At 42.8% G+C, this 21,428-nt stretch overlaps 1 protein-coding gene across 1 annotated transcript; it reads right to left on the reverse strand.

Annotated features, from left to right (window-relative positions):
* Positions 1 to 1,792: 1,792 nt before the first annotated feature.
* LOC123152484 (uncharacterized protein YwbO) lies at positions 1,793 to 4,934 on the reverse strand. The gene is made up of 8 exons (XM_044572013.1): positions 4,716 to 4,934; positions 3,744 to 3,888; positions 3,532 to 3,654; positions 3,407 to 3,450; positions 3,196 to 3,321; positions 2,323 to 2,407; positions 2,176 to 2,232; positions 1,793 to 2,078 (listed from the first exon to the last, which is right to left on the reverse strand). The coding sequence occupies exons 1-8, from the start codon at positions 4,772 to 4,774 to the stop codon at positions 1,989 to 1,991; spliced, it is 729 nt and encodes a 242-aa protein (XP_044427948.1). The 5' UTR covers positions 4,775 to 4,934; the 3' UTR covers positions 1,793 to 1,988.
* Positions 4,935 to 21,428: the final 16,494 nt, after the last annotated feature.

Raw genomic sequence — 21,428 nt, forward strand, 5'->3', positions numbered from 1 at the left:
CTGATAAGTACTTTGTGATTTGTCGATCTGCATCTGCCGGAGCCAGTGCGGGAGCTACCACACTGAGCTGCACTGAACCTTGTGAATTTTGTATTGTGATTAATGCTTGTGATTTTAGGGTTGTAGTATGAAGATCTATTTTGACCTTCTGAACCTAAATAGGCTGTGCCTCGGTTGTCCTTATCACAAAAGATTTAAGAACAAGGCGCGATGTCCTTGTCAAAAAAGATTTCATAAATACCAAAAAAGGCATGGAGTATGTAAGAGAGAAAATTTCCGAGCATTTGGTATATTCTGTGTTTTGGTTTTGTCTATTCATCAAATGATTTTCACTTTTCACATTGAAGCTACTCTTAAGACTGCTGAACATTTTGGAGTACAGTCTCAGTGTGTATCATGCTAGGAGCCATTTACAGGCAACAATATAACCTGAAGCTTTGTTTTGGCTGTTTGCCCCATAAAGGCAAAGTCCGCTAGCGCTGAAAGCTGTTCATGTAAAAAACAAGTGAGCCCTCTGCTTGATGTCAAGAAAAAAGTGAGCCCTCTGCTTAAACCAGGTCCATGCATGTAAACACTACTATCCTACTAGAAATTATATGCTCTTGTTGATGCTATGGAATACCCCAAATTCATTTATATATAGATTTGTTGTTGATTCCAAATTGTTGTAATTCATACATCAAGAATGTTCCAGGCCGGCAGTGAAGCTGAAACTCTTACATGTTCAGCTAATTGGTGACAACGACACAACTTGGCACTTGGCTTAATGGGGAAGGAAAAGCTTGATCGGTTCAGCCAACCGTGGAAAGAGATGCAGTTGGTCTGGAAGATGTCTCTTAGTTGCAATCAAGTACTCCCTTCCCTCTGTTCCAAAATAAGTGACTCAACTTTGTACTAGCTTTAGTACAAAGTTAGTACAAAGTTGAGTCACTTATTTTGGGATGAAGGGAGTAGATACTTGGTATGCATGCGAGTAAGTGATCACTTGATTACAGAATCAGGGTGCTAATTAGATGATTTCTTCACTAATTGCCGGACGAATTTCCATTTTTCATGTTCTGGCCTCATTTTCTGTGCTATTCGGATTTTCCATGCAAACAAGGAGACACTTTATGTCTGGTATACCAAAACTTTTATCACTTGGTTGTAAAATTATGGTGCTAATTACATAATGTCTTCACTAATTTCTGATAGATTTCAGTCGTTCAGACTCCGATATCATTTCTCTGTGCAATTTGGATTTTATCGAAAGAAAGGGACGCACAAGATGGGGTTTAGGGAATGGAATTTCTAGACAGCCTTACCCTTGCATAATACGCCTCTGCCACTGTGCTAGGCCGGTCGTTGGCTATTTCGATACATCGCAACAGGAAAAATACTTAATGCTGGTGTCCCAGAGCTTTACCTTTCCAATTTCATGCTCTTAGGATAGGTATAGCTGTCATCTCTGTTCAATCCTGTGATTATTTGATTTTGTTGTGCAAACCTCTGATTTCTCTGCTTAGTATAAATTTTCTGTTCCACATTTCAGTTTAGGTTAAGGCACTGTGATGAATTGTGATAATCTTGTTTACTAAACCAGTTTTTGCTTACTTTTGTGTCTAATTTTCTATATCATATTATAATATAAGCACAACATGACACAATTCAGCAGACTACAAACGGAGTGTAAATATACAAACAATTGCTAATTTATATAAATTATTTTCCACCTCCTTGCAACTTCGAACGTGCCTTGCGGACATGGTTACTTATGTGCCCGAGTGGCATGGTACGCTGAAAGCCTTCCTAATTTATTTCTCCAATCATCACATCAGAATTACTGCAAATATAGTAGGATTCATAAATTATCTTTTTCATAATAAAACCATAAATGACTTGTAACTTTTGTTGTTCCTTTTTGCAAGCCATCCTTTATTCCTTTTTACCACAATATTTTGCTATTTTTGTACATACAAGTATAATCCGTAAAGAAGTTCCTTGAACAATCATTCAGCTGCATCTTTGGCAGCAGTCTCGAACGCCCTCATGAATATGTTTGGAGGCTGACCACCACTGAGTTGATATTTTCCATTGATCTGAAATAAACAGCACAAAAAGATATCATGCACAAGTCACTAATAACTGGATAAGAGGTGAAAGGGACACTAACAGTAAAGTAGCTAATATTCATACCACAAAGTGAGGGACTCCAGAAATGCCAGAAGAGTACTTGTTGAGTTCTTCCTTAACCTTGTACCACCAGAAAACGGATTAAGAAGCTGCAGCCTTTTTCCCAAAATAACGATGGCCACCAGGAGCAACGGTGAGTAGAAAACATACCTCATCGACTCCTTTGCTAGGGTCCAGCAGAAGTTCTTCTGCTCCTTCTATGCCCACCTTTCTTGCAGCATCCATAAGAACTTGCCTTCACAGATTTGGAAAATGAATTTCACAAGACTGAAGACAACAGTGGTCAACATAGAAAGAAAGATTAAGGAAAAGAAAGTGCGGCAAGTTGATTAGAGGTTTACGTTTCCTCGAGTGAATGAAGCAACAAACAGCTTACTCTGGTAGCATGGGACAGTTTTAGTTCACATTATCCTCTGTTGTTTTCAGATGCTATAATTCTATTCAGAGGTGTGGTGCAGCATGAAGACAGTGAATGGCGATTTTTTGTTTGTCAATACAGAAAACAAAATGATGCAGCACATGTAACAAATAAAAATGGGCACGCGTTATTTGCTTTTGCCTCATTATGAGTAACTCACATCTAGAGTAGAAAATGGTCATCAAAAACCATGTGTTAAAGGTGAATGTATCTGGCACAGGACTTGTAGCACAATTTCACCTCAATAATTGTCACATGCGAAGGTGTATTCTTAATATGATGTATTTATTTTGCTCGCAACCCCCCCCCCCCCCCCCCCCCCCCCCCCCGGTATGTTCATTTAGGTGCAATGAAATGTCCAGATTACAATACAGTTTCTTTCAGAGGAATAACGGGGCTTAAAAATCATTCCAAATCTTGTACCATTAAAAACACAGAATATGCATAATGTGTCAGTACCAAAAGCAGTTGTCATACACAAAGGACACCAACAGGTCAACGCAGATTTATTGTAAATATAAAATGCATAAACTGTAGGATTAAGGTAAGAACAAAAATCGAAGAAGCAACAATGGTCATACTCATGGAATTTAACATGTACTCACCTATCACCAATATATTTTCCTTGGCAAAAATAACTGACGAATAATTCATCTACAAGAGCATTTTGTTTATCGTAGCCTTGGTGTCCGGCAAGTGTTATGAGCCTATGGCTGTCCATTGTATTCCCGCTGCATTACAATCTTTAAGTCAGTGCACTGAAGACCCATACACATGATGCAGGTGTATGGAACAGTTTAGAACCAATTCACTTACGTGAGTCCTGACATGTCATATTCAAAGCCAAGTCCTCGGAACATCTGCAAAAATAGGATGGCAACAGCTAAGTACACATTATATGCCATGTGAATAAATAACATGGTCAAGTTGAATGAGAGGACCTCTCTCATGCGAGCAGTTGCACGCTCAAACTGCACAGGGCCAAACTTGGTCTTGTAGAAATCAGATTTCTTGACACCTTCCTTAGGTGCATCAGGGTTCAGAGAAAATGGATGCCAACGAACCTATAAAGCAGAGACAGTCACACTAGCATAACACTGTGCTGATACGAACTGTGAAGTTAGATCATGGTAGTGATTTATTGAAGTGAAACCTCGAAATCGAACTTGTCCATGGTTTGTTCCATAGCTTTCTCAAGATTCTTTTTCCCAACAAAGCACCAAGGGCACACTGTATCCGAGCTCACATCGATCTGAATGAGTTTCTTGCCAGTATTTGAAGCCATATGTTTAGCAAATCTACAATTGAACAAAGAAGTTATTGTCAAATTGGCTCGTAATTGGCCTCCGAGAAAGCACTGACAGATTAGTCCACTTCAAAAAATGTGAATCTTTGAGGGGTATTTTCTTTCAAGAGAAAAGCTGAATTTCTGAAAGCTGAGAAGGTGCAAAAGCATTGCCAGGGCTTTGTTTCAGTACTCTTCCTGAAGAAGGCATTTTGACTCCTGAAGAAAGCTATAATTCACTTTGCCTAGGATCCAAACACCCCTGACCAGAGACAGTCATACATATGTCAAAATAATGGATTGATCGCAGCTTTGCAAGTTTTTCTGGATTATTGCTCGGTTTTAAACCACCGAAAGTGATCTTGTGAAAAGAAAAACAATGCAGTTTGTTACAGTGCATATTTTCGCTAGCCACTTAAAACTAATACTCCTTCTTTTAAGATTTCCATTCTACGAATCCCTTCTTGGGCATCCGATGGCAATCGAATGGGAAATGGGGATTTATCACCACACTCGTTTCACTTATTGAAATCTAATTGACCATCGCTCCAATTAGACCTCAATGGCGTTCTCCCCACCCAGTGCAGCTGCCGGGAAAAAAATCCGAGCTACAGTTTCAAGGCAAATCGCACTCCACTTTTCGCATCCTCAAGTAACAACAACCAGGAATTGCGCTTCGCCTGGAGGCGGAGTTCTTGCATCACCCAACCATGCCGTCCCCAAAGAAAGTACAGTCGCTTTTTTTTTCTTGGAGCAAATCCGCATGATGATTAACCGGAAAGAGACAAGTACTACTGCATACATAATACAGTATGAAAGAAGATGGAGAGGATTCTGAACCTGAGAGCTGTGGGCTTGGTGAGGAAGGGGGCGCGGATGGGGAGGAGGCGACTTGGCATACAAGTGAGAAAAAAATCTGCCCCTTCACTTGTGATCTGGGTATTGGTATCTGTTCGCGAGGCGAGGGGAAGGTGGCGGTAGGTGGGCAGAAAGAATAGGGAGGGTTGGCGTTGTTTGCTCGTGGACTTTTGTGTGCTTGGGAAGAGTTCCACTCCACGTCGTGGCTTTGAGCGGTAAACACGTGTTTGGCTCTCAAGCCAGCTCTAGAATCAGATTAGTGAGAGGTTGTTGTGAAATGTCAACTAGTACACTTCTTTTTTCTCAATTTTTTTCCTACCAATTTTCTTTGCTCGCCTGTCTGTTCTTTCCTCATTTTTTTTCTTAAAAGGACTGAGATCTATAAAGGTTCATCAGAAGTACAACGCATTTCAAACATGATAATAATTACAATGAGGATCATGCACCACAGAATGACCATTATCGCCATCAGAACGAGCCGCCGATGTGCCGCCGCCGTCGCTCTCATACCGAAACCGCCCTAACCTTGTTGATGATAACAGGAAAGTCTTTGTGCACGTGTTTGAGCTGTAGTCGTAGTCGTCGTCGTTTAACAATTGAATCGATCTGAAGAAACTGGCATCAAATCTAGTCGTCACGTACCCATGATGAGAAAATCTAACCTCGCCTCGCCGCCCCGAGGAGCTGACATGAATATACAGCAGAGCTCCGTCTAATCCATCTCTACTAATGAACTTGAGAAGGATCGGAGCCTGGAAAATTGACTCGAATAAGAAGAGCCACCATCCACCGCCGCCTCTATGAGTATTAAAACCCTAAGCTATCTACTAGACGGAGCCGTGGCGAATTCATTGGTTTGCTGACGAAGATCGAGAGGAGGAAGGCTTTGCGTGAGAGTGGAAAGAAATTCGATTTTGACTCAAAAGTCCTATTTTGATCCTGAGCTCAAATGCTCCGTGATGAATAGTAAAATCGACAAAATAGTAAAAACAATAAAAAAACTGAAAAATTCTGTGGTAAATTTTGACAAATTTTTGTATGCTTTCAAAATTTGAGCACGAAATGATATTCGTGAAAGGCGTGGCAAAAAAGACAAAATCAGCACTTCAATTTTTTTTCAAAACTTGCATTTTTGGAGCATCGATTTTTTTCCCACGACTTCCACGAATGTCATTTTGTGCTGAAAATTTGTAGGCATACAAAACATTTATCAAAGTTTACCACAAAAAAATTAGATTATTTTGATTATTTTACTATTTTTTCCGGTTTACTGTTCATTAGGGAGCATTTGAGCTCGGAAACATATAGTCCATATCCATTTTGTCTCAACTTGTTTTATTTTTGACAGTTCAGTTCATTTTCTCATATTGATGATCATTCCTACAAAATTGTTAATTCATAGCTTATTAGCCTAACTTGATGGTTTGCAAGTGCTTTTATAATTCAATGAAGCCGTTGTTAGCCAAACATTTGTCCATGGGTTATGAAAACATGATGGGTAAATTGAGTTATTGAAACAAAATTAAACGATAGACATATTCGAATTCTCAACACATAAGATGATGCACTCTCTTTCTTTCTTTCCAGTCTACATATAAAATTTGATTTAAGTCACACTTTGTAAAGTTTGATTGACTTTTATACGAAAAAATATCAACATTCACAATATGAAATCAATATTATTAGATGCACCATGAAAATTAATTTGCATACTATATAGCTTCAGTATTGTAGATGTTGATATTTTTTAATATAAATTTGGTCAAACTTTGCGTAATTTGACTTCAAAAAAATCTTATATGCGGAACATAGGGAGTTTATTGACTTCTCGACGCAAAAGGCACACAAAAGATGAAGTACATTAAACCAGCGAAATTCCCCTAAAGATCTTGGATGACTCACCAAAGCACAAAAGATAGTTAGAAAAAAATCGTATGTGAAAATAAGTTCCACGCAATTGGGCCATCCTAGACATGAAACTAGAAACTTAGCCACTCACTCCCGAGCTAAATTTTCTCTTCTCATCCATCCACATCACCATCTTATCAAAAACAAATTGCAGAGGGGGGGGGGGGGGGGGGCATCTTATCAACTGGAGGAATTGGGCCCACAATCTCTACCTCCTTTGGTGATTTCTATCCAGTGAGATTGTGATTTTCTTTTTTGAGATTCCGAGAGACTGAGACGTGGTGATTTTGACCCCCTAATTTACTCTTTCAGATTTCAGTTACCATTTCCCCATTTTCTAAAGAAGTGAGAATTTTCTTTTCATGTGCAGGCGTTCGCAAGCTCCCATTAGAATTTTTTCCCAAATATTTAGGAACATAATCTTCATGCAATCTAATGAACGATTAAAATCATATGACAACTCTGCTTCAAAAATAGTATTTCATTGTAGCTATTGCATGATTAGTTCCTACATGAAATGTGCGTTAGTTTCTCAGTTTTTAAAATACCATGGTATTTCAAAACTTCGGTATTGCAATGCTTGGGAAATGAATACTACAATTTTTTAAAAACTGCAATTTTCTAAGTTTTAGGAAAACTACAGATATGTTTGGCTGGTGTTGTTTCACTATAGTTTTGACCGATAGTTACACAACTTAATCTAACTTACACCTTCGGAGCTACACACACCAGATCAATGCTAACGACCGCCCGGCTGCATGCATCGTTGTACGGCATTCTGATCGCTGAGCTAGGAAGTTGCGGACGTGATCGGCCGTAGTTAACTACAAAGAATAGGAATCAGTATCCTGTTTAACTAGGGTGGTGCACGCGATGGAGAGGAATGAATCAACACTACGAAAGAGGATACTGCCATGAGGTTAGTTATGATTAAAAACAAAGCTGCGCGGTAGTGAACGAGCGTCTTTTCCTCAGTTTGAGAAAAAAGAGGTCCGGACCTCTTTTTTAAATACTCCAAAAAAACCACAGTATCAACAATACCACAATTTATGAAACTACACTTTTTGGTATAGCCAAACACCTCAAAGTATTCAAAATTACAGTTTTTTAAAAAATCATGGTATTCTAGTAATACTTTGGAAATACTTTACATCCAAACGAGACCTAAGTGTTTCTCAAACCAGGGTCATGTAACGCTCTCGATGCGGCTATATCTCCTACGTGCCGAAGCACGCCTTAGAGGCATAACCGCATTGAAAGCAATGTCGCAAATGAGGTAATCTTCACACAACCCATGTAATACATAAGGGAAAGAGATACATAGTTGGCTTACAATCGCCACTTCACACAATTACATGAATAAAGCATTACATCATACAGATACACACAAGGTTCGACTACGGAACAAAAATAAAAGAAGACTACCCCAAATGCTACACAGATCCCCGATCGTCCCAACTGGGCTCCACTACTGATCAACTAGCACGAAACAACACAAAGGACAAGATCTTCATCGAGCTCCTCCTTGAGCTTGGTTGCGTCACCTGCTCGGTTACATCGGCACCTGCAAACTGGTTTTGGAAGTATCTGTGAGTCACGGGGACTCAGCAATCTCACACCCTCGCGATCAAGACTATTTAAGCTTATAGGAAGGGTAAAAAGGTATGATGTGGAGCTGCAGCAAGCGACTAACATATATGGTGGCTAACATACGCAAATGAGAGCGAGAAGAGAAGGCAAAAGCACGGTCGAACAACTATGATCAAGAAGTGATCCTAGAACAACCTACGTCAAGCATAACTCCAACACCATGTTCACTTTTCGGACTCCGCCGAGAAGAGACCATCACGGTTACACACGCGGTTGGTGTATTTTAATTAAGGTCAACTTCAGGTTTTCTACAACAGGACATTAACAAATTACCATCTGCCCATAACCGCGGGCACGGCTTTCGAAAGTTCAAAACCCTGCAGGGGTGTCCCAACTTAGCCCATCACAAGCTCTCACGGTCAACGAAGGATATTCCTTCTAGCGGGAAGACCCGATCAGACTCGGAATCTCGGTTACAGGACATTTCGACAATGGTAAAACAAGACCAGCAAAGCCACCCGAATGTGCCGACAAATCCCAATAGGAGCTGCACATATCTTTGTCTCAGGGCACACTGGATTGTCCAAGGTTCCGGTAGGCCAGCCCAGAGTTGCCCTTGGTGGCCACCGGCAGTTGACAGGTTGGACCAACACTCAGAGGAGCACTGGCCCGGGGGTTTAAATAAAGATGACCCTTGGGCAGGCCTACCCAAGGGAAAGAAAAGGCTAGGTGGCAAATGGTAAAACCAATGTTGGGCCTTGCTGGAGGGGTTTTATTCAAAGCGAACTGTCAAGGGGTTCCCATTATAACCCAACAGCGTAAGGAACGCAAAATCCGGGAACATAACACCGATATGACGGAAACTAGGGCGGCAAGAGTGGAACAAAACACCAGGCATAAGGCCGAGCCTTCCACCCTTTACCAAGTATATAGATGCATTAATTAGATAAGAGATATTGTGATATCCCAACAAGTAAATATGTTCCAACAAGGAACAAACTTCAATCTTCACCTGCAACTAATAACGCTATAAGAGGGGCTGAGCAAAGCGGTAACATAGCCAAACAAAGGTTTGCTAGGACAAGGTGGGTTAGAGGCTTGGTTCAATAATATAGGAGGCATGATAAGCAAGTGGTAGGTATCGCAACATAGGCATAGCAAAAGAGCGAGCAACTAGCAAGCAAAGATAGAAGTGATTTCGAGGGTATGGTCATCTTGCCTGAGATCCCGCAAGGAAGAAGAACGAGTCCATGAAGAAGACAAATGGACGTAGTCGAACGGATCCTCACAACTCTAGAACGGAACCAAAGCTAACGAGGGAAACAACCCGGAAAGAAGCAAACAACATAGTAAACAACCATCACATAACATGGCATGATGCACAAACAAGTATGATGCATGTCCGGTTTAATGAAGCATGGCATGGCAAAAATGCACAAACAATCCTACAAATTAAGTGGAGCTCAATATGCAACGGGATGCATATTGACAAAACACCACAATCCATTATTTAGTTTGATCTCGTTTATGTACCCAACAATATTAAATGTTGTTAAGCATGTCAAGAGATGAAACATAAAGGAATTATCTATCTAAACAATTTAATTGGGGCCGGATATAGCAAACAACAAATCCGGTAAATCCCCATATGCATTTAGCAAATTAATGCAAACAACAATTTTAAACATTCTTGATGTTGTTAACATGATGCGGATGACATGAACAAGATTATGCAATTTTTATTAAAAGTTGACAAGAGCATTATGAAGCACTTGTCACCGTGGTGGAGAGGAAAGGGGTGCCACGGCAACGATAACGAAAACGGTGCCACGGCAACGTTCCGGTTCCGGAAACTCGATTGAGATGCCGGTGGAAAAGAACAAGTGTGACGGGAGCGTGTCATGCAATGAACGGTGGGGTGCTCCCGGTTACCGGTTTCCCACGGGTCGACGACGGTGACAAGGCAAAAGAGGGGCGACGTGCACCGACAATTCGAGCATGGAGCAAGCACGAGCATCTCATACACCACACATGCATTCGTTCACGGGCGGTCGTCTCAGGGTTATACCTTCGAAGCGTGCGAGCGGGACAGTACTCATTCGGTGCAAAGTAGAGGAAGTAGCCGTTCTCACGACGACGGTAGTGGAAGTAGTCGTTCTCACACGCTCTAGGGTCGGCGGTAGAGGTTCTCGCGATCTCGGCGACGGTAGTGGTACATGTTTATCATTGCACGAGTTTTCGTAGATGTTCATGTCATCGGTGTCGTGGTACTTGGGGTCTTCGGACTTTCCGGTCCCGTTCTTGCGACGGTAGTCGTTCACGTTCGTTCGGATAGGTACTTGATGACTCCAACGTCTTCGGGGTGACGGTAGTGGTACACACGACATCGGGGTACTTGTCGGTCCGGTCTTGGCGGCGTAGATGTACACGTTGTCGGGGTACTTGTCACATCATCAGGTGTAGTTGTACATGAGGGTCTTGACGAATCCGAAGGGGTACTTGACGGGTCCGGCCTTGGCGATTCAGGTTTCGTAGTGTCCTGGTACTTGATGCTTGGGATTGATTCCACGGTTGCATGCATCCACGGCAACACAGCGCAGATGCAAAGAGGCAAAGACTTGGCATGGTTCCGGTGGTCGAACAAGGCAGGGCAGCTCGGCCACATGCGCTGCGGGCGGCAGAGGACAAGCAGAGGAGCAGCAGCGCGAGGGAAGGCAGGGACGCAGGCGAGGAGCAGCCCCAGCGGTGGAGCTCCATGGGAGGCGTAGCCATGCGCGGCTGCTGGAGATCCTCAAGCAGAGAAGAAGCCGGCAGGCTGCGGTGCCCGACGGCCCTGGCGACGCGGTAGGGCGGGCGAGCTCGACCCTCGCGCCCATGGCGGCAAGGAGGAAGACCATGGAGGAGGCGCATGGGTCGCGGGCTCCTGGCGGGCAGAGTTAACGCAGGGGAGGCGCTGGTCCTGGCGCGGCGGCGGGCTTGCCGGCGTCGAGGATGATGCAGGAGAGGAGAGGCCGGCGGCCGCGGTACAAGAAGCAACCGAGGCGCGGCTTCCGGCCATGGCGACGGTGAGGCGGGTCAAGGGCGGCGTCGCTCCTGGTTCCAGCGGGAGGAAGAACATCCCAGTCGTCTTCGAGAGGCGCGATGCAGAGGGAGGAGAGGAACTGCGAGCGAGAGAAGGTATCGGGCGAAGGGGAGAGGTCGAGGGATCTCTCGATCCCTCTGGCGGCGCGAGTGAAGATGCGAGGGAGAGGATCGATCGGGATGGGGTTGGCTCGGGCGCCTAGGGTTAGCGCAGGGCGCTGGGCCTAGGGTGCAAATGGCCTAGGTGGGCCGGCGCAGGAGGCCCATTGTGGAGGGCGCCGGCTAGGCCTTAGAAGGAGAATGGGCCTACTGCTCTCTCTCACTCCTCTCTAAAACTTCTCCTTTTATCTCCCAAAACAGAAAAAAATATCGAAGAAAAAGAGAATAAAGGAAGTGTTAGTGATAGAATTTGCGAGGGAGGTTAATTTCCCCGGACTCATAAAGATGAGCTTGTTCCAAGAAAATAGGAAAGAGCACATGTGTGAAGTTTGAATTCCAACTCATTTGAATTTAATTCAAATGAGTGTGAGAAGGAAGTCGGTATTCGATAGGTCCAAAAATGTTGGGGATTTTGTTCGAGCTCCGCAAAATGGTGAAAGAATTATTGGCAAGACTAGAGAGTCGAAACTTGAAGAAGAAAAAGGCCAAGGGATTTAATATGCAAGTGGGTTCACGAGTGATTCCAAAACAATGGAATTTTAAATATAGCTCCCTAATAACGGGAGGATATGTTAGAAAGAGAATCACCATGTGAATTTCCTTGGTTTAAATGGACCGAAGATCCATGCAATTTATTTAGAGAGTTTTAGTTAGCTTTGAGAAAAGATGGTATGATGACATGATGCAATGCACATGATGCAACGAACCAAACAAATCTCACGATGAAACCCAAAAACCCTGGAAGGCATCTGAAGCTCCGGTCTTGGGGCATTACAAAACTCCACCACTACGAGAGGATCTCGTCCCGAGATCTAGGATGGCACCGGAGGGAAAAACGGAAGGGAAAGAGAAGAGGTAAAAACTAAGTTGCTTCTTTGACAAACGAATGAAACCAAAGAACCTTTAGATGTTGAACAAGTTGAACGGAAGAAAACAACAAAGATGCACAAAGTTGAAAACACTCCGTTAGAAAAGTGGAACAAGGATCATTACTAGAACCCTGTAGGTTGAAAAACATGAGAAAAGGGTTGCAATGGACAAGAAGTACATCCAAACACTCCGGTATAAACGAGATGTACAAGGAATGATAAGGATCAATCACTATGACACTCTGGTTAAAACAAGATCAAGAAGGAATAAGATTGATATAATTTCGGCAGCACTCCGACTGAAAAGGAAGGAATTGAATATGATCTTGGCAAAACAAGATGATGGGTCGAAGTTAGCGACATCACAATGCCTCCGGATGAAGGAATAAAAGGTAGATCGTCGGAACAAAAGAACAGAGAATAAAACACCATCTTCTAACTCAAATGAGCTTGAAAAGCATCTTGAAGAGAAAGGTCGAATGGAATTGTTGAAAAAAAACAACAACGAAAGAATAAATTTGAAATGGGCTTAAAGAATACATCTTCCATTATGAGGTGACAACCTTCCACTCACGGGAAAAAGAATTGGATTGATATGAACAAGAAGACGAGAAAATATTTCACCGGGAGGGTAGATGGAGAACTTGGATCATATATTATCACCATTAATAGGAACAATCCTTAGGGAAGGCTTTAGGTGAAATATAACCCAAGATAACTCCAACGAAGAGGTTGATGGATTTAAAATATCTCATTCTTAACAACATGTGAATCATGAAACATGAACTCAAATTATCAAGAATGACATAGCACCACCTTAAATGGTACGGAAGAAAGAATTGCACTCCGGATTGCAAGATGAAGAATGCTTGAGTTCTTCTGAAAAGAATCTCAATGAACATCTCGAGAAGGAATTACGTCCTTGATGAACCAACATGTAGAACCTCCATGAAGAACTCTGGTAAACAAAAGGATAACGAAAGGAAGGAGAAGTTGAAAACTCAAGGTGAAACCTTGTAAAGATTTAAAAGGAGCTTCGCGACGAGATAATGCGGAAAAGCTAGGAACTCCAGAAAAGAAAGATGAAGCATCTTGAACTGAGAGTGAGATAAGATGAACCTCCGGAATAAGGAATTGAATTTACTCGATGAAACAAGAATGAGGAATTACATTATGCTTATCCTTCACCAATTTAATTGATGACAAGCAACGGATTTGGCATACTACTTATTCTCGTTGAAAAAGGATTAAGATAGATATGGAGCAAACTTGGGAAGGTCTTCAACGAATCACCGATAGAATTTGGAAAACAATGAATGACTTGATACGACAACGAAAGGAAGAGATCTCTTGAACGAACCACCGTTTGAATTGAAACACGAATAAATTGATATGATAAACGAAGGAAGAAGAAATCTTGAATGAACCACCGTAAGATTAAAAATGAACAAAGAAAAGATAATGAAAACACCAGGAAGAATTTAGAAAATGAACAAAGATGCTTGAGAGAATTTAGATACATGAGAACGAAGAGATCATAAACTGATTAGAGAATACTTGAATGATGCACCGGTAAGATTGGAGAATGATAACTGACAGCTGAGAATGAATATTTCTGAGATGATGGGCTCCAGAGAATCAAACTGAAAAAAACTCCTGAATTACTCCGGATGGGTGAAAATAATTCTCACAATTGAATACAATTATGAGAGGATGGCAACGAGCTGGAATCACGAATCTTGAAGGGAATGGAGCAAGATTGAGAGAAAATCTTCTTCGGTCTTCCAATCTGAGAATGACTACGAGAAACACCACCATGAATTATTTAGACACTCCGGAAGAATCAAAACGAAGAGGTTGAGCCAACGATGAAAAGAATTCGATAGATCTTGGAGAAAAACATAAGACTGATGATAATTCATTCTTACGTCAAACTTTAGAAAGGAATTTGAGAAGCTCCGGAAAAATAAGAAGAGTCAGGTAAGATCCTGGGAAAATACTTGTGGGTTAGGGCCCACTCAAGAGAAACACTGTTGAAATGATTTAAAGAGAGAGATTGCACCGGTTGAATTAAAATGGCTTGAATGAGATAACAACCTTGGAATAGGTTTGAACGAATCTTGAAGGAAAAGACGAGCCTTCCGAGATATCTTCAGCACTCTGGAATAATTGAATAGCGAGAAATGAATGACTAAAGAGGTGCACCGGCAAGAGAAGACATTGAAATGAGGAAAAAGGTATGATCAACAAAGCTTGACTTGAATCCACCAAAGAAGAAAAAGAATGGAGAATATTGAGCTAATAGAGCATCTTTATGAGAACCACCGGGTAAGAACATTGACGGAAAATAATGGAGAGACTTCACATTAATAAGATGGATACTCTATAAAGAAATCCGAGTCCTTGAAGAAACAAGGGTGGGAGGGTGGGAAAACAAAGGCATATTGGGACGAGTGAAACGAACAACGTTGAGAAGACTTAGAATTTAAACTTGCGGATAGAAAGAATGATGGGATCATCTCGAAGAGAAGCGATTAGTATTCACATAGAAATATGAGAACACCGCTTAGACAAGGGATCGAATCCACACTTGACATTGAAGCAACTCGAATACCACAACTCAAAAGCAAAACAAAGGATTGACTTGCAGAATAAGCCGGAACAAACATATGATAGAGATTTCGTCCGAAGTTTTCGTGGTGGGGCCTACACGGGCTCGATCGTACAACACCATCATGTACAAGACAGTGCACATGACATCCGAAGCGTCCCCGAGTCGGCATAGCCCAGGACTCTTTAAGACACAATGAGACCACTGTAAAACCAACCGTGGATAGGCGGACCACTAGACGTCGAACCCCAATTTCATATCATACATCTGTCGGAAAGATATCCTAAGAGCTACTTGAATTCCCACTTATAAACTCCCGAAATTTTCCGGTTATGCAATCAGGTGTTGGGGATACAGGGGAAGCATAATATCTCACCCAAACTAACAAATCCTACATCCAGCTGTATCCACCCTTCAACACATAACCAAGAAACCTTCAGAAATCGTTTACCTCAACCTTCGAAAAGCATCCGTTATACGAGTTATGGCAATACTCCCGAACTCCCGCCCCAGTACTAAGTGGCGTCGAGGTTATCTCACCAACAACTGCATAAAAGAGATTTTCGATGTCGGCGAAACTAAACTCAGGTATTCTAGAACTGCAACGATAAAATTGTGACGACAACACCTCGGAGCTCAACTCCCCGAGGCACTCCCACAACCCCTAAATGACAGGAGGCACCAAGAACAATGTTCTCATCACAAATCGATCGGAACGATTCCAAGATACCCGCGTGATCCTAAATTTTTTTAGTGAAATTTGAGAAGAGAAGAGTCAAAACTCTACGTCAGGATGCCTTACCAGAGCGATGAAGGGACTGGGGAGTAAAAAGAGTTCCTAAACTCTCTGATATATATAATCCTAAATGACTCAAAACATTTCTAGACTCAATAACGCCAGCGATTCGATCAAGCAGGGGGCTCCTAAGGTCGGGGAAGACTCTGATTACCAACTTGTAACACCCTCGATGCGGCTATATCTCCTACGTGTCAAAGAACGACTTAGAGGCATAACCGCATTAAAAGCAATGTCGCAAGTGAGGTAATCTTCACACAACCCATGTAATACATAAGGGAAAGAGATACATAGTTGGCTTACAATCGCCACTTCACACAATTACATGAATAAAGCATTACATCATACATATACACACAAGGTCCGACTACGGAACCAAAATAACAGAAGACTACCCCAAATGCTACACAGATCCCCGATCGTCCCAACTGGGCTCCACTACTGATCAACTAGCACGAAACAACACAAAGGACAAGATCTTCCTCGAGCTCCTCCTTGAGCTTGGTTGTGTCACCTGCTCGGTTACATCGGCACCTGCAAACTGGTTTTGGAAGTATCTGTGAGTCACGGGGACTCAGCAATCTCACACCCTCGCGATCAAGACTATTTAAGCTTATAGGAAGGGTAAAAAGGTATGATGTGGAGCTGCAGAAAGCGACTAGCATATATGGTGGCTAACATACGCAAATGAGAGCGAGAAGAGAAGGCAAAAGCACGGTCGAACAACTATGATCAAGAAGTGATCCTAGAACAACCTACGTCAAGCATAACTCCAACACCGTGTTCACTTTCGGACTCCGCCGAGAAGAGACCATCACGGTTACACACGCGGTTGGTGTATTTTACTTAAGGTCAACTTCAGGTTTTCTACAACAGGACATTAACAAATTACCATCTGCCCATAACCGCGGGCACGGCTTTCGAAAGTTCAAAACCCTGCAGGGGTGTCTCAACTTAGCCCATCACAAGCTCTCACGGTCAATGAAGTATATTCCTTCTAGCGGGAAGACCCGATCAGACTCGGAATCTCGGTTACAGGACATTTCGACAATGGTAAAACAAGACCAGCAAAGCCACCCGAATGTGCCGACAAATCCCGATAGGAGCTGCACATATCTCTGTCTCAGGGCACACTGGATTGTCCAAGGTTCCGGTAGGCCAGCCCAGAGTTGCCCCTGGTGGCCACCGGCAGCTGACAGGTTGGACCAACACTCAGAGGAGCACTGGCCCGGGGGTTTAAATAAAGATGACACTTGGGTAGGCCTACCCAAGGGAAAGAAAAGGCTAGGTGGTGTAAGTGCATCTAGTGCCACCCCTAGTTGGTTTTGGAGTATTGACGACAAACCTAGTTGAGGGACTAATGTGTTTGTGAGAATTGCAGGATAACACACGTAGACGTCCCTCATTGATTCGGTTTTACTACCAGAGATGACCCCTAAAACTGTATGAAGACATTGAAGTCAAAGGTGGTATATGAAGATATTCACTTTGAAGACTATGACAAGAGAAGACACTATATGAAGCCTATGGAGCTCGAAGACTTAGATCTTTCGTAGTTCTTTTTCTTTTGTGTTGAGTCATAGGAACCACCGTACTGTTAAGTGGGGTCCAAGAGAACCAGTCAGAATGACTAAAGTGATGCCTAAACCAAAAACCTATGTCTTCGAGTGAAGACTATGAGAGCGAATCTTGTCCAGAGTCGGACAAGTCAGCTTTGCTTGTAGCCCAAGTAAAGTTGCCGTGTGAGTTTGAAATCTGACCGTTGGGACACGTGTCAGTTCCTTAGTGACCCAGGGTCATTTCGGACAAATCAGGTCATGTTGCCAAGTGGCTATAAATAGCCCACCCCCTTCAACCATAAACGGTTGGCTGCTCAGATTGAAAGCACGGCTTTTGTCGTTTGAGAGCAACCCACCTCGAAGCCTTTGAGAGAGAATTCCTTGCGAGGATAAAAGCCCTAATCACCAGAGCCAGAGAGAATTGGGCATCACTTAAGTCTTCTTGTTTGTGTAATCTGAAGACTTATTACACTTGAGGACTGTGCATCCTCCAGCCGGTTAGGCGTCGCGTTCTGAGCATCCAAGAGACATTGTGGATTGCCGGTGAACGAAGTCTGTGAAGGTTTGGGAGTCTACCTTGAAGACTTACCAGAGTGATTGGGCGAGGTCTATGTGACCTTAGCTCAAGGAGAATACGGTGAGGACTAGGTGTCCTGAGCTGCGTGTTCAGGACTAGGTGTCTGGGACTGTGTGTCCTAAGGTTTAAATACCTAGCCGCTCCAACCAGACGTACAGTTGTCACAGCAACTGGAACTGGTCCAACAAATCATCGTCTTCAACGAGTCACTGGTTTCATCTCCACTTCACTTTACTTATTGTTACTCATTGTGAAGTCATTGTATGTTTGCACTATCATTTGTCTTCACTGAGTGACTGCGTGTTCTGTTTGGCTTCACAATAACTTCCTACCTGATCCTTACTACCTAGCTGCTATTAGTCTTTGTGCTTTCACTTCATTGAATACTTGACTATGGTTTGTCTAGTGTAGTCTACCTTCCGCTGCATGGTAATAGGTTTAATTCTATCATTTGTCTTCAAAACTTCTATGTTCTGAAGACTTTCATAAAAATTGCCTATTCACCCCCCTCTAGTCGATATAACGCACTTTCAATTGGTATCAGAGCAGGGTGCTCCCTTGTTCTGTGTGATTCGGTTTAACCACCTGGAGTTTTAGCTATGTCAACTGCAGGGATAATTAAAGTCTCCGCTGCGTGCCCTGTCTTCGATGGAACTGAATATCCCTACTGGAAGAATAAGATGCGCATGCATCTTGAAGCCATTGACGTCAACCTATGGTATGTCGTCGAGAACGATGTTCCCAAGGCTGGAGAAGGTGTCACTGCTGCTGATGTCAAGAAATTCGTTCAACTAGACTCTACTGCCAAGAATATCATCTGTGGTCATCTGACCAAAGGACAGTATGGCCGTGTGAGTGCTTTGAAGACATCCAAGCTGGTCTGGGACTGGCTCTCCAAGGTCAATGAAGGCATCTCAACCCAGAGAGATCAGAGAATCAGTGTCCTTCGCAACCTCTTCAATCACTTCAAGCGAAATGACAATGAGAATGTCCAGCACACATTTGACCGACTCATTGACATCACAAATGAGCTTCAAGCCCTCGGCGCCACTGAGATTACCAAACACGAAGTCGTCAAGACGCTGCTGAGATCACTTGATAGTTCGTTTGACATCTTGGCCCTGATGATTCAAGAACGTCCTGATTTCAAGACACTCGATCTGTCTGACATACTTGAGAGGCTCAACACACATGAGTTTCAGCTTTCGGAGAAAAGAGATATCTACGGTCCAAACTATGGGCGAACTCGTGCCTTGAAGGCAAAAGCTGTCTCCTCATCTGAAGAAGAATCTGACAGCAGTTCTGATGATCCTGAAGACATTGGAAGGGAACTTGCTATGCTTGTCAAGAAGTTCCAAAAATTCACCAAGAAGAAAGGCTTCAGAAAGTCTTCCCGATCAAGTTCAAGGAATGATGAAGCTCCTGCTCATGACTACAAGAGGAAAACATGTCACAAGTGCAAGAAACTTGGCCACTTCATCTCTGAGTGTCCACAGTGGGACAATGAGAAGAAAAAGAAGAAGAAGAGCAAGGAATATGACTCTGACGACAAGAAGAAGAAGAAGAAGAAATACTCAAAGTCTTCTTTCAAGTCTTCCTCAAAGTCTTCATCACACAAGAAGAGCTCATCTGGCAAGGCACGTGCTTTTGTTGGCAAGGAAATGGATTCAGAGGAGGAGTCTGCTTCTGAGGAGGCGGAGGTGGAGTCTGAGGAGGAATCCGACTCAGGCGTCGCAAGTCTGGCTACAACATACGTTGCCAAGTCCATCTTCAACACTGAAGACAATGACTTCATCACCGACACCGATGCAAATGACAAGGACTACTCCGCTTCTACCTACTGCTTCATGGCACGCGGTGCCAAGGTAAACACACGCACTACTCACTATCAAACATCTAGTGACGATGACTCTGATTGTGGTTCAAAACCTAGATACAAAACACTTGCTAAAATTACAACTGAACAACAGAAAGCTATGGAACATATTCAAAAACTGTTAGACAGAAGCGATGATCTGTTAGGTGCTGAAATGACTCGATCGGAATCCTTAATTGAAGACATAAAAAATCTTCACGTTAAGTATCAGGAACTTGAAAGTCGTCATGAAACTCTCTCAACAACTCATGAAAAGCTTTCCTATGATTATCTTCAAAGGAAGCAAGATCTTGAGAAATTGAGAGCGGTTCATGAAGATCTTCAAACGGAAAACGAGTCACTTCGCGCCAAACAGATCAGTCCCGCCCAGGAAGGATTTGAACCACCATGTCTTAAATGCATTGAGCGTGATAATGCTACTTCTGTTGCTGAATATTCTACTGCTAATGCTATTGCAATATCTTCAACTGTTGATGTGGTAACTAACCCCTCTGCTGAGGATACCACCACTATTGCTGATGAGAATGCTAGGTTGAAGACATTGATTGAAACAGGGATGTACAAAAGTCTTCAAGGGCATCAGACACTATGTGATGTCCTCAAAAAGCAGATTCTGAACCGAAACCCTAGGAAAGAGGGTGTTGGGTTCGTAAGGAAAATGAATGCAGATGGCTCTTACTGGAAACCTGAGCAGTACCCCAAAACCATGTGGGTTGCTGCAAAGGAACCTTCAGCAGATCCATCCAATCTAACTGGCTTCACTTGTGCTAACCCCATTATCATTGATGAATCCTTTGATGCAAACTATATACTATTTAAGAATCAGAATGGTGAAGTGTTTGCCAGGTACATTGGTACTAACTGCAGGAATGGACCGCCTATGAAGAAGATCTGGGTTCCGAAAAGGTGTTTGGAAAATCTTCCTGTGAATGTCTTCATGACACCTCATGTGAAGAAGACAAACCTCAGACCAAAGGCTTCATACGGTCCAAAGGCTTCATACAGACAGAGGACTCACCTGAGTCGCACTAACGCAAATGTTTTGCAGGGAAACCATACTCAAGCATATGAATATGAGAGCGGTTCATCAAACCGCCATGTTCATAAGACCAAGAACTATTCTGCTTATTCTTATGAGTACTATTGTCCGCCTGCAAGACTGTTTGCTAGGGCTTCAAAGCCAAAATTCTCAGATGCTGCACTTAGACTTATTGCTTCTAAGCCACCCTTGAAGATGTGGGTGGCTAAGAAAGCTTAACTCTCTTTTGCAGGGAAAGGTCTCCAGCAGAAAACCAAAATCGTCTGACGCTATTGCTGGGGACCTTAAACATCTTGTAGGGCGCAAGATCAAATGCCCAAATGGTCTTACTATGTACTTCGTACCTGAATCGCTTGCTACTCTCCCTATTAGTCCTAACCTGGATCTAAGCTTTCATAACCCACTGGTTCGTCAAATGTTTTTGCTTCATAATGCTCTTGGTGAAGCCTATCCCCCTAACTGCACTGTAGGGTACGACACCAGCGTCTTCAGAATGGATTATTGACAGTGGGTGTACAAATCACATGACTGGCAAAAGAAGTCTTCTTATGGACTCAACCTTACGTCCATCCGACAAGAGCCACATCACATTTGCTGACACTGGTAAAAGTAAGGTATTGGGTCTAGGTA

The sequence above is a fragment of the Triticum aestivum genome, chromosome 7A (assembly GCF_018294505.1).
Source record: "Triticum aestivum cultivar Chinese Spring chromosome 7A, IWGSC CS RefSeq v2.1, whole genome shotgun sequence".
NCBI classification, from domain to species: Eukaryota; Viridiplantae; Streptophyta; class Magnoliopsida; order Poales; family Poaceae; genus Triticum; species Triticum aestivum.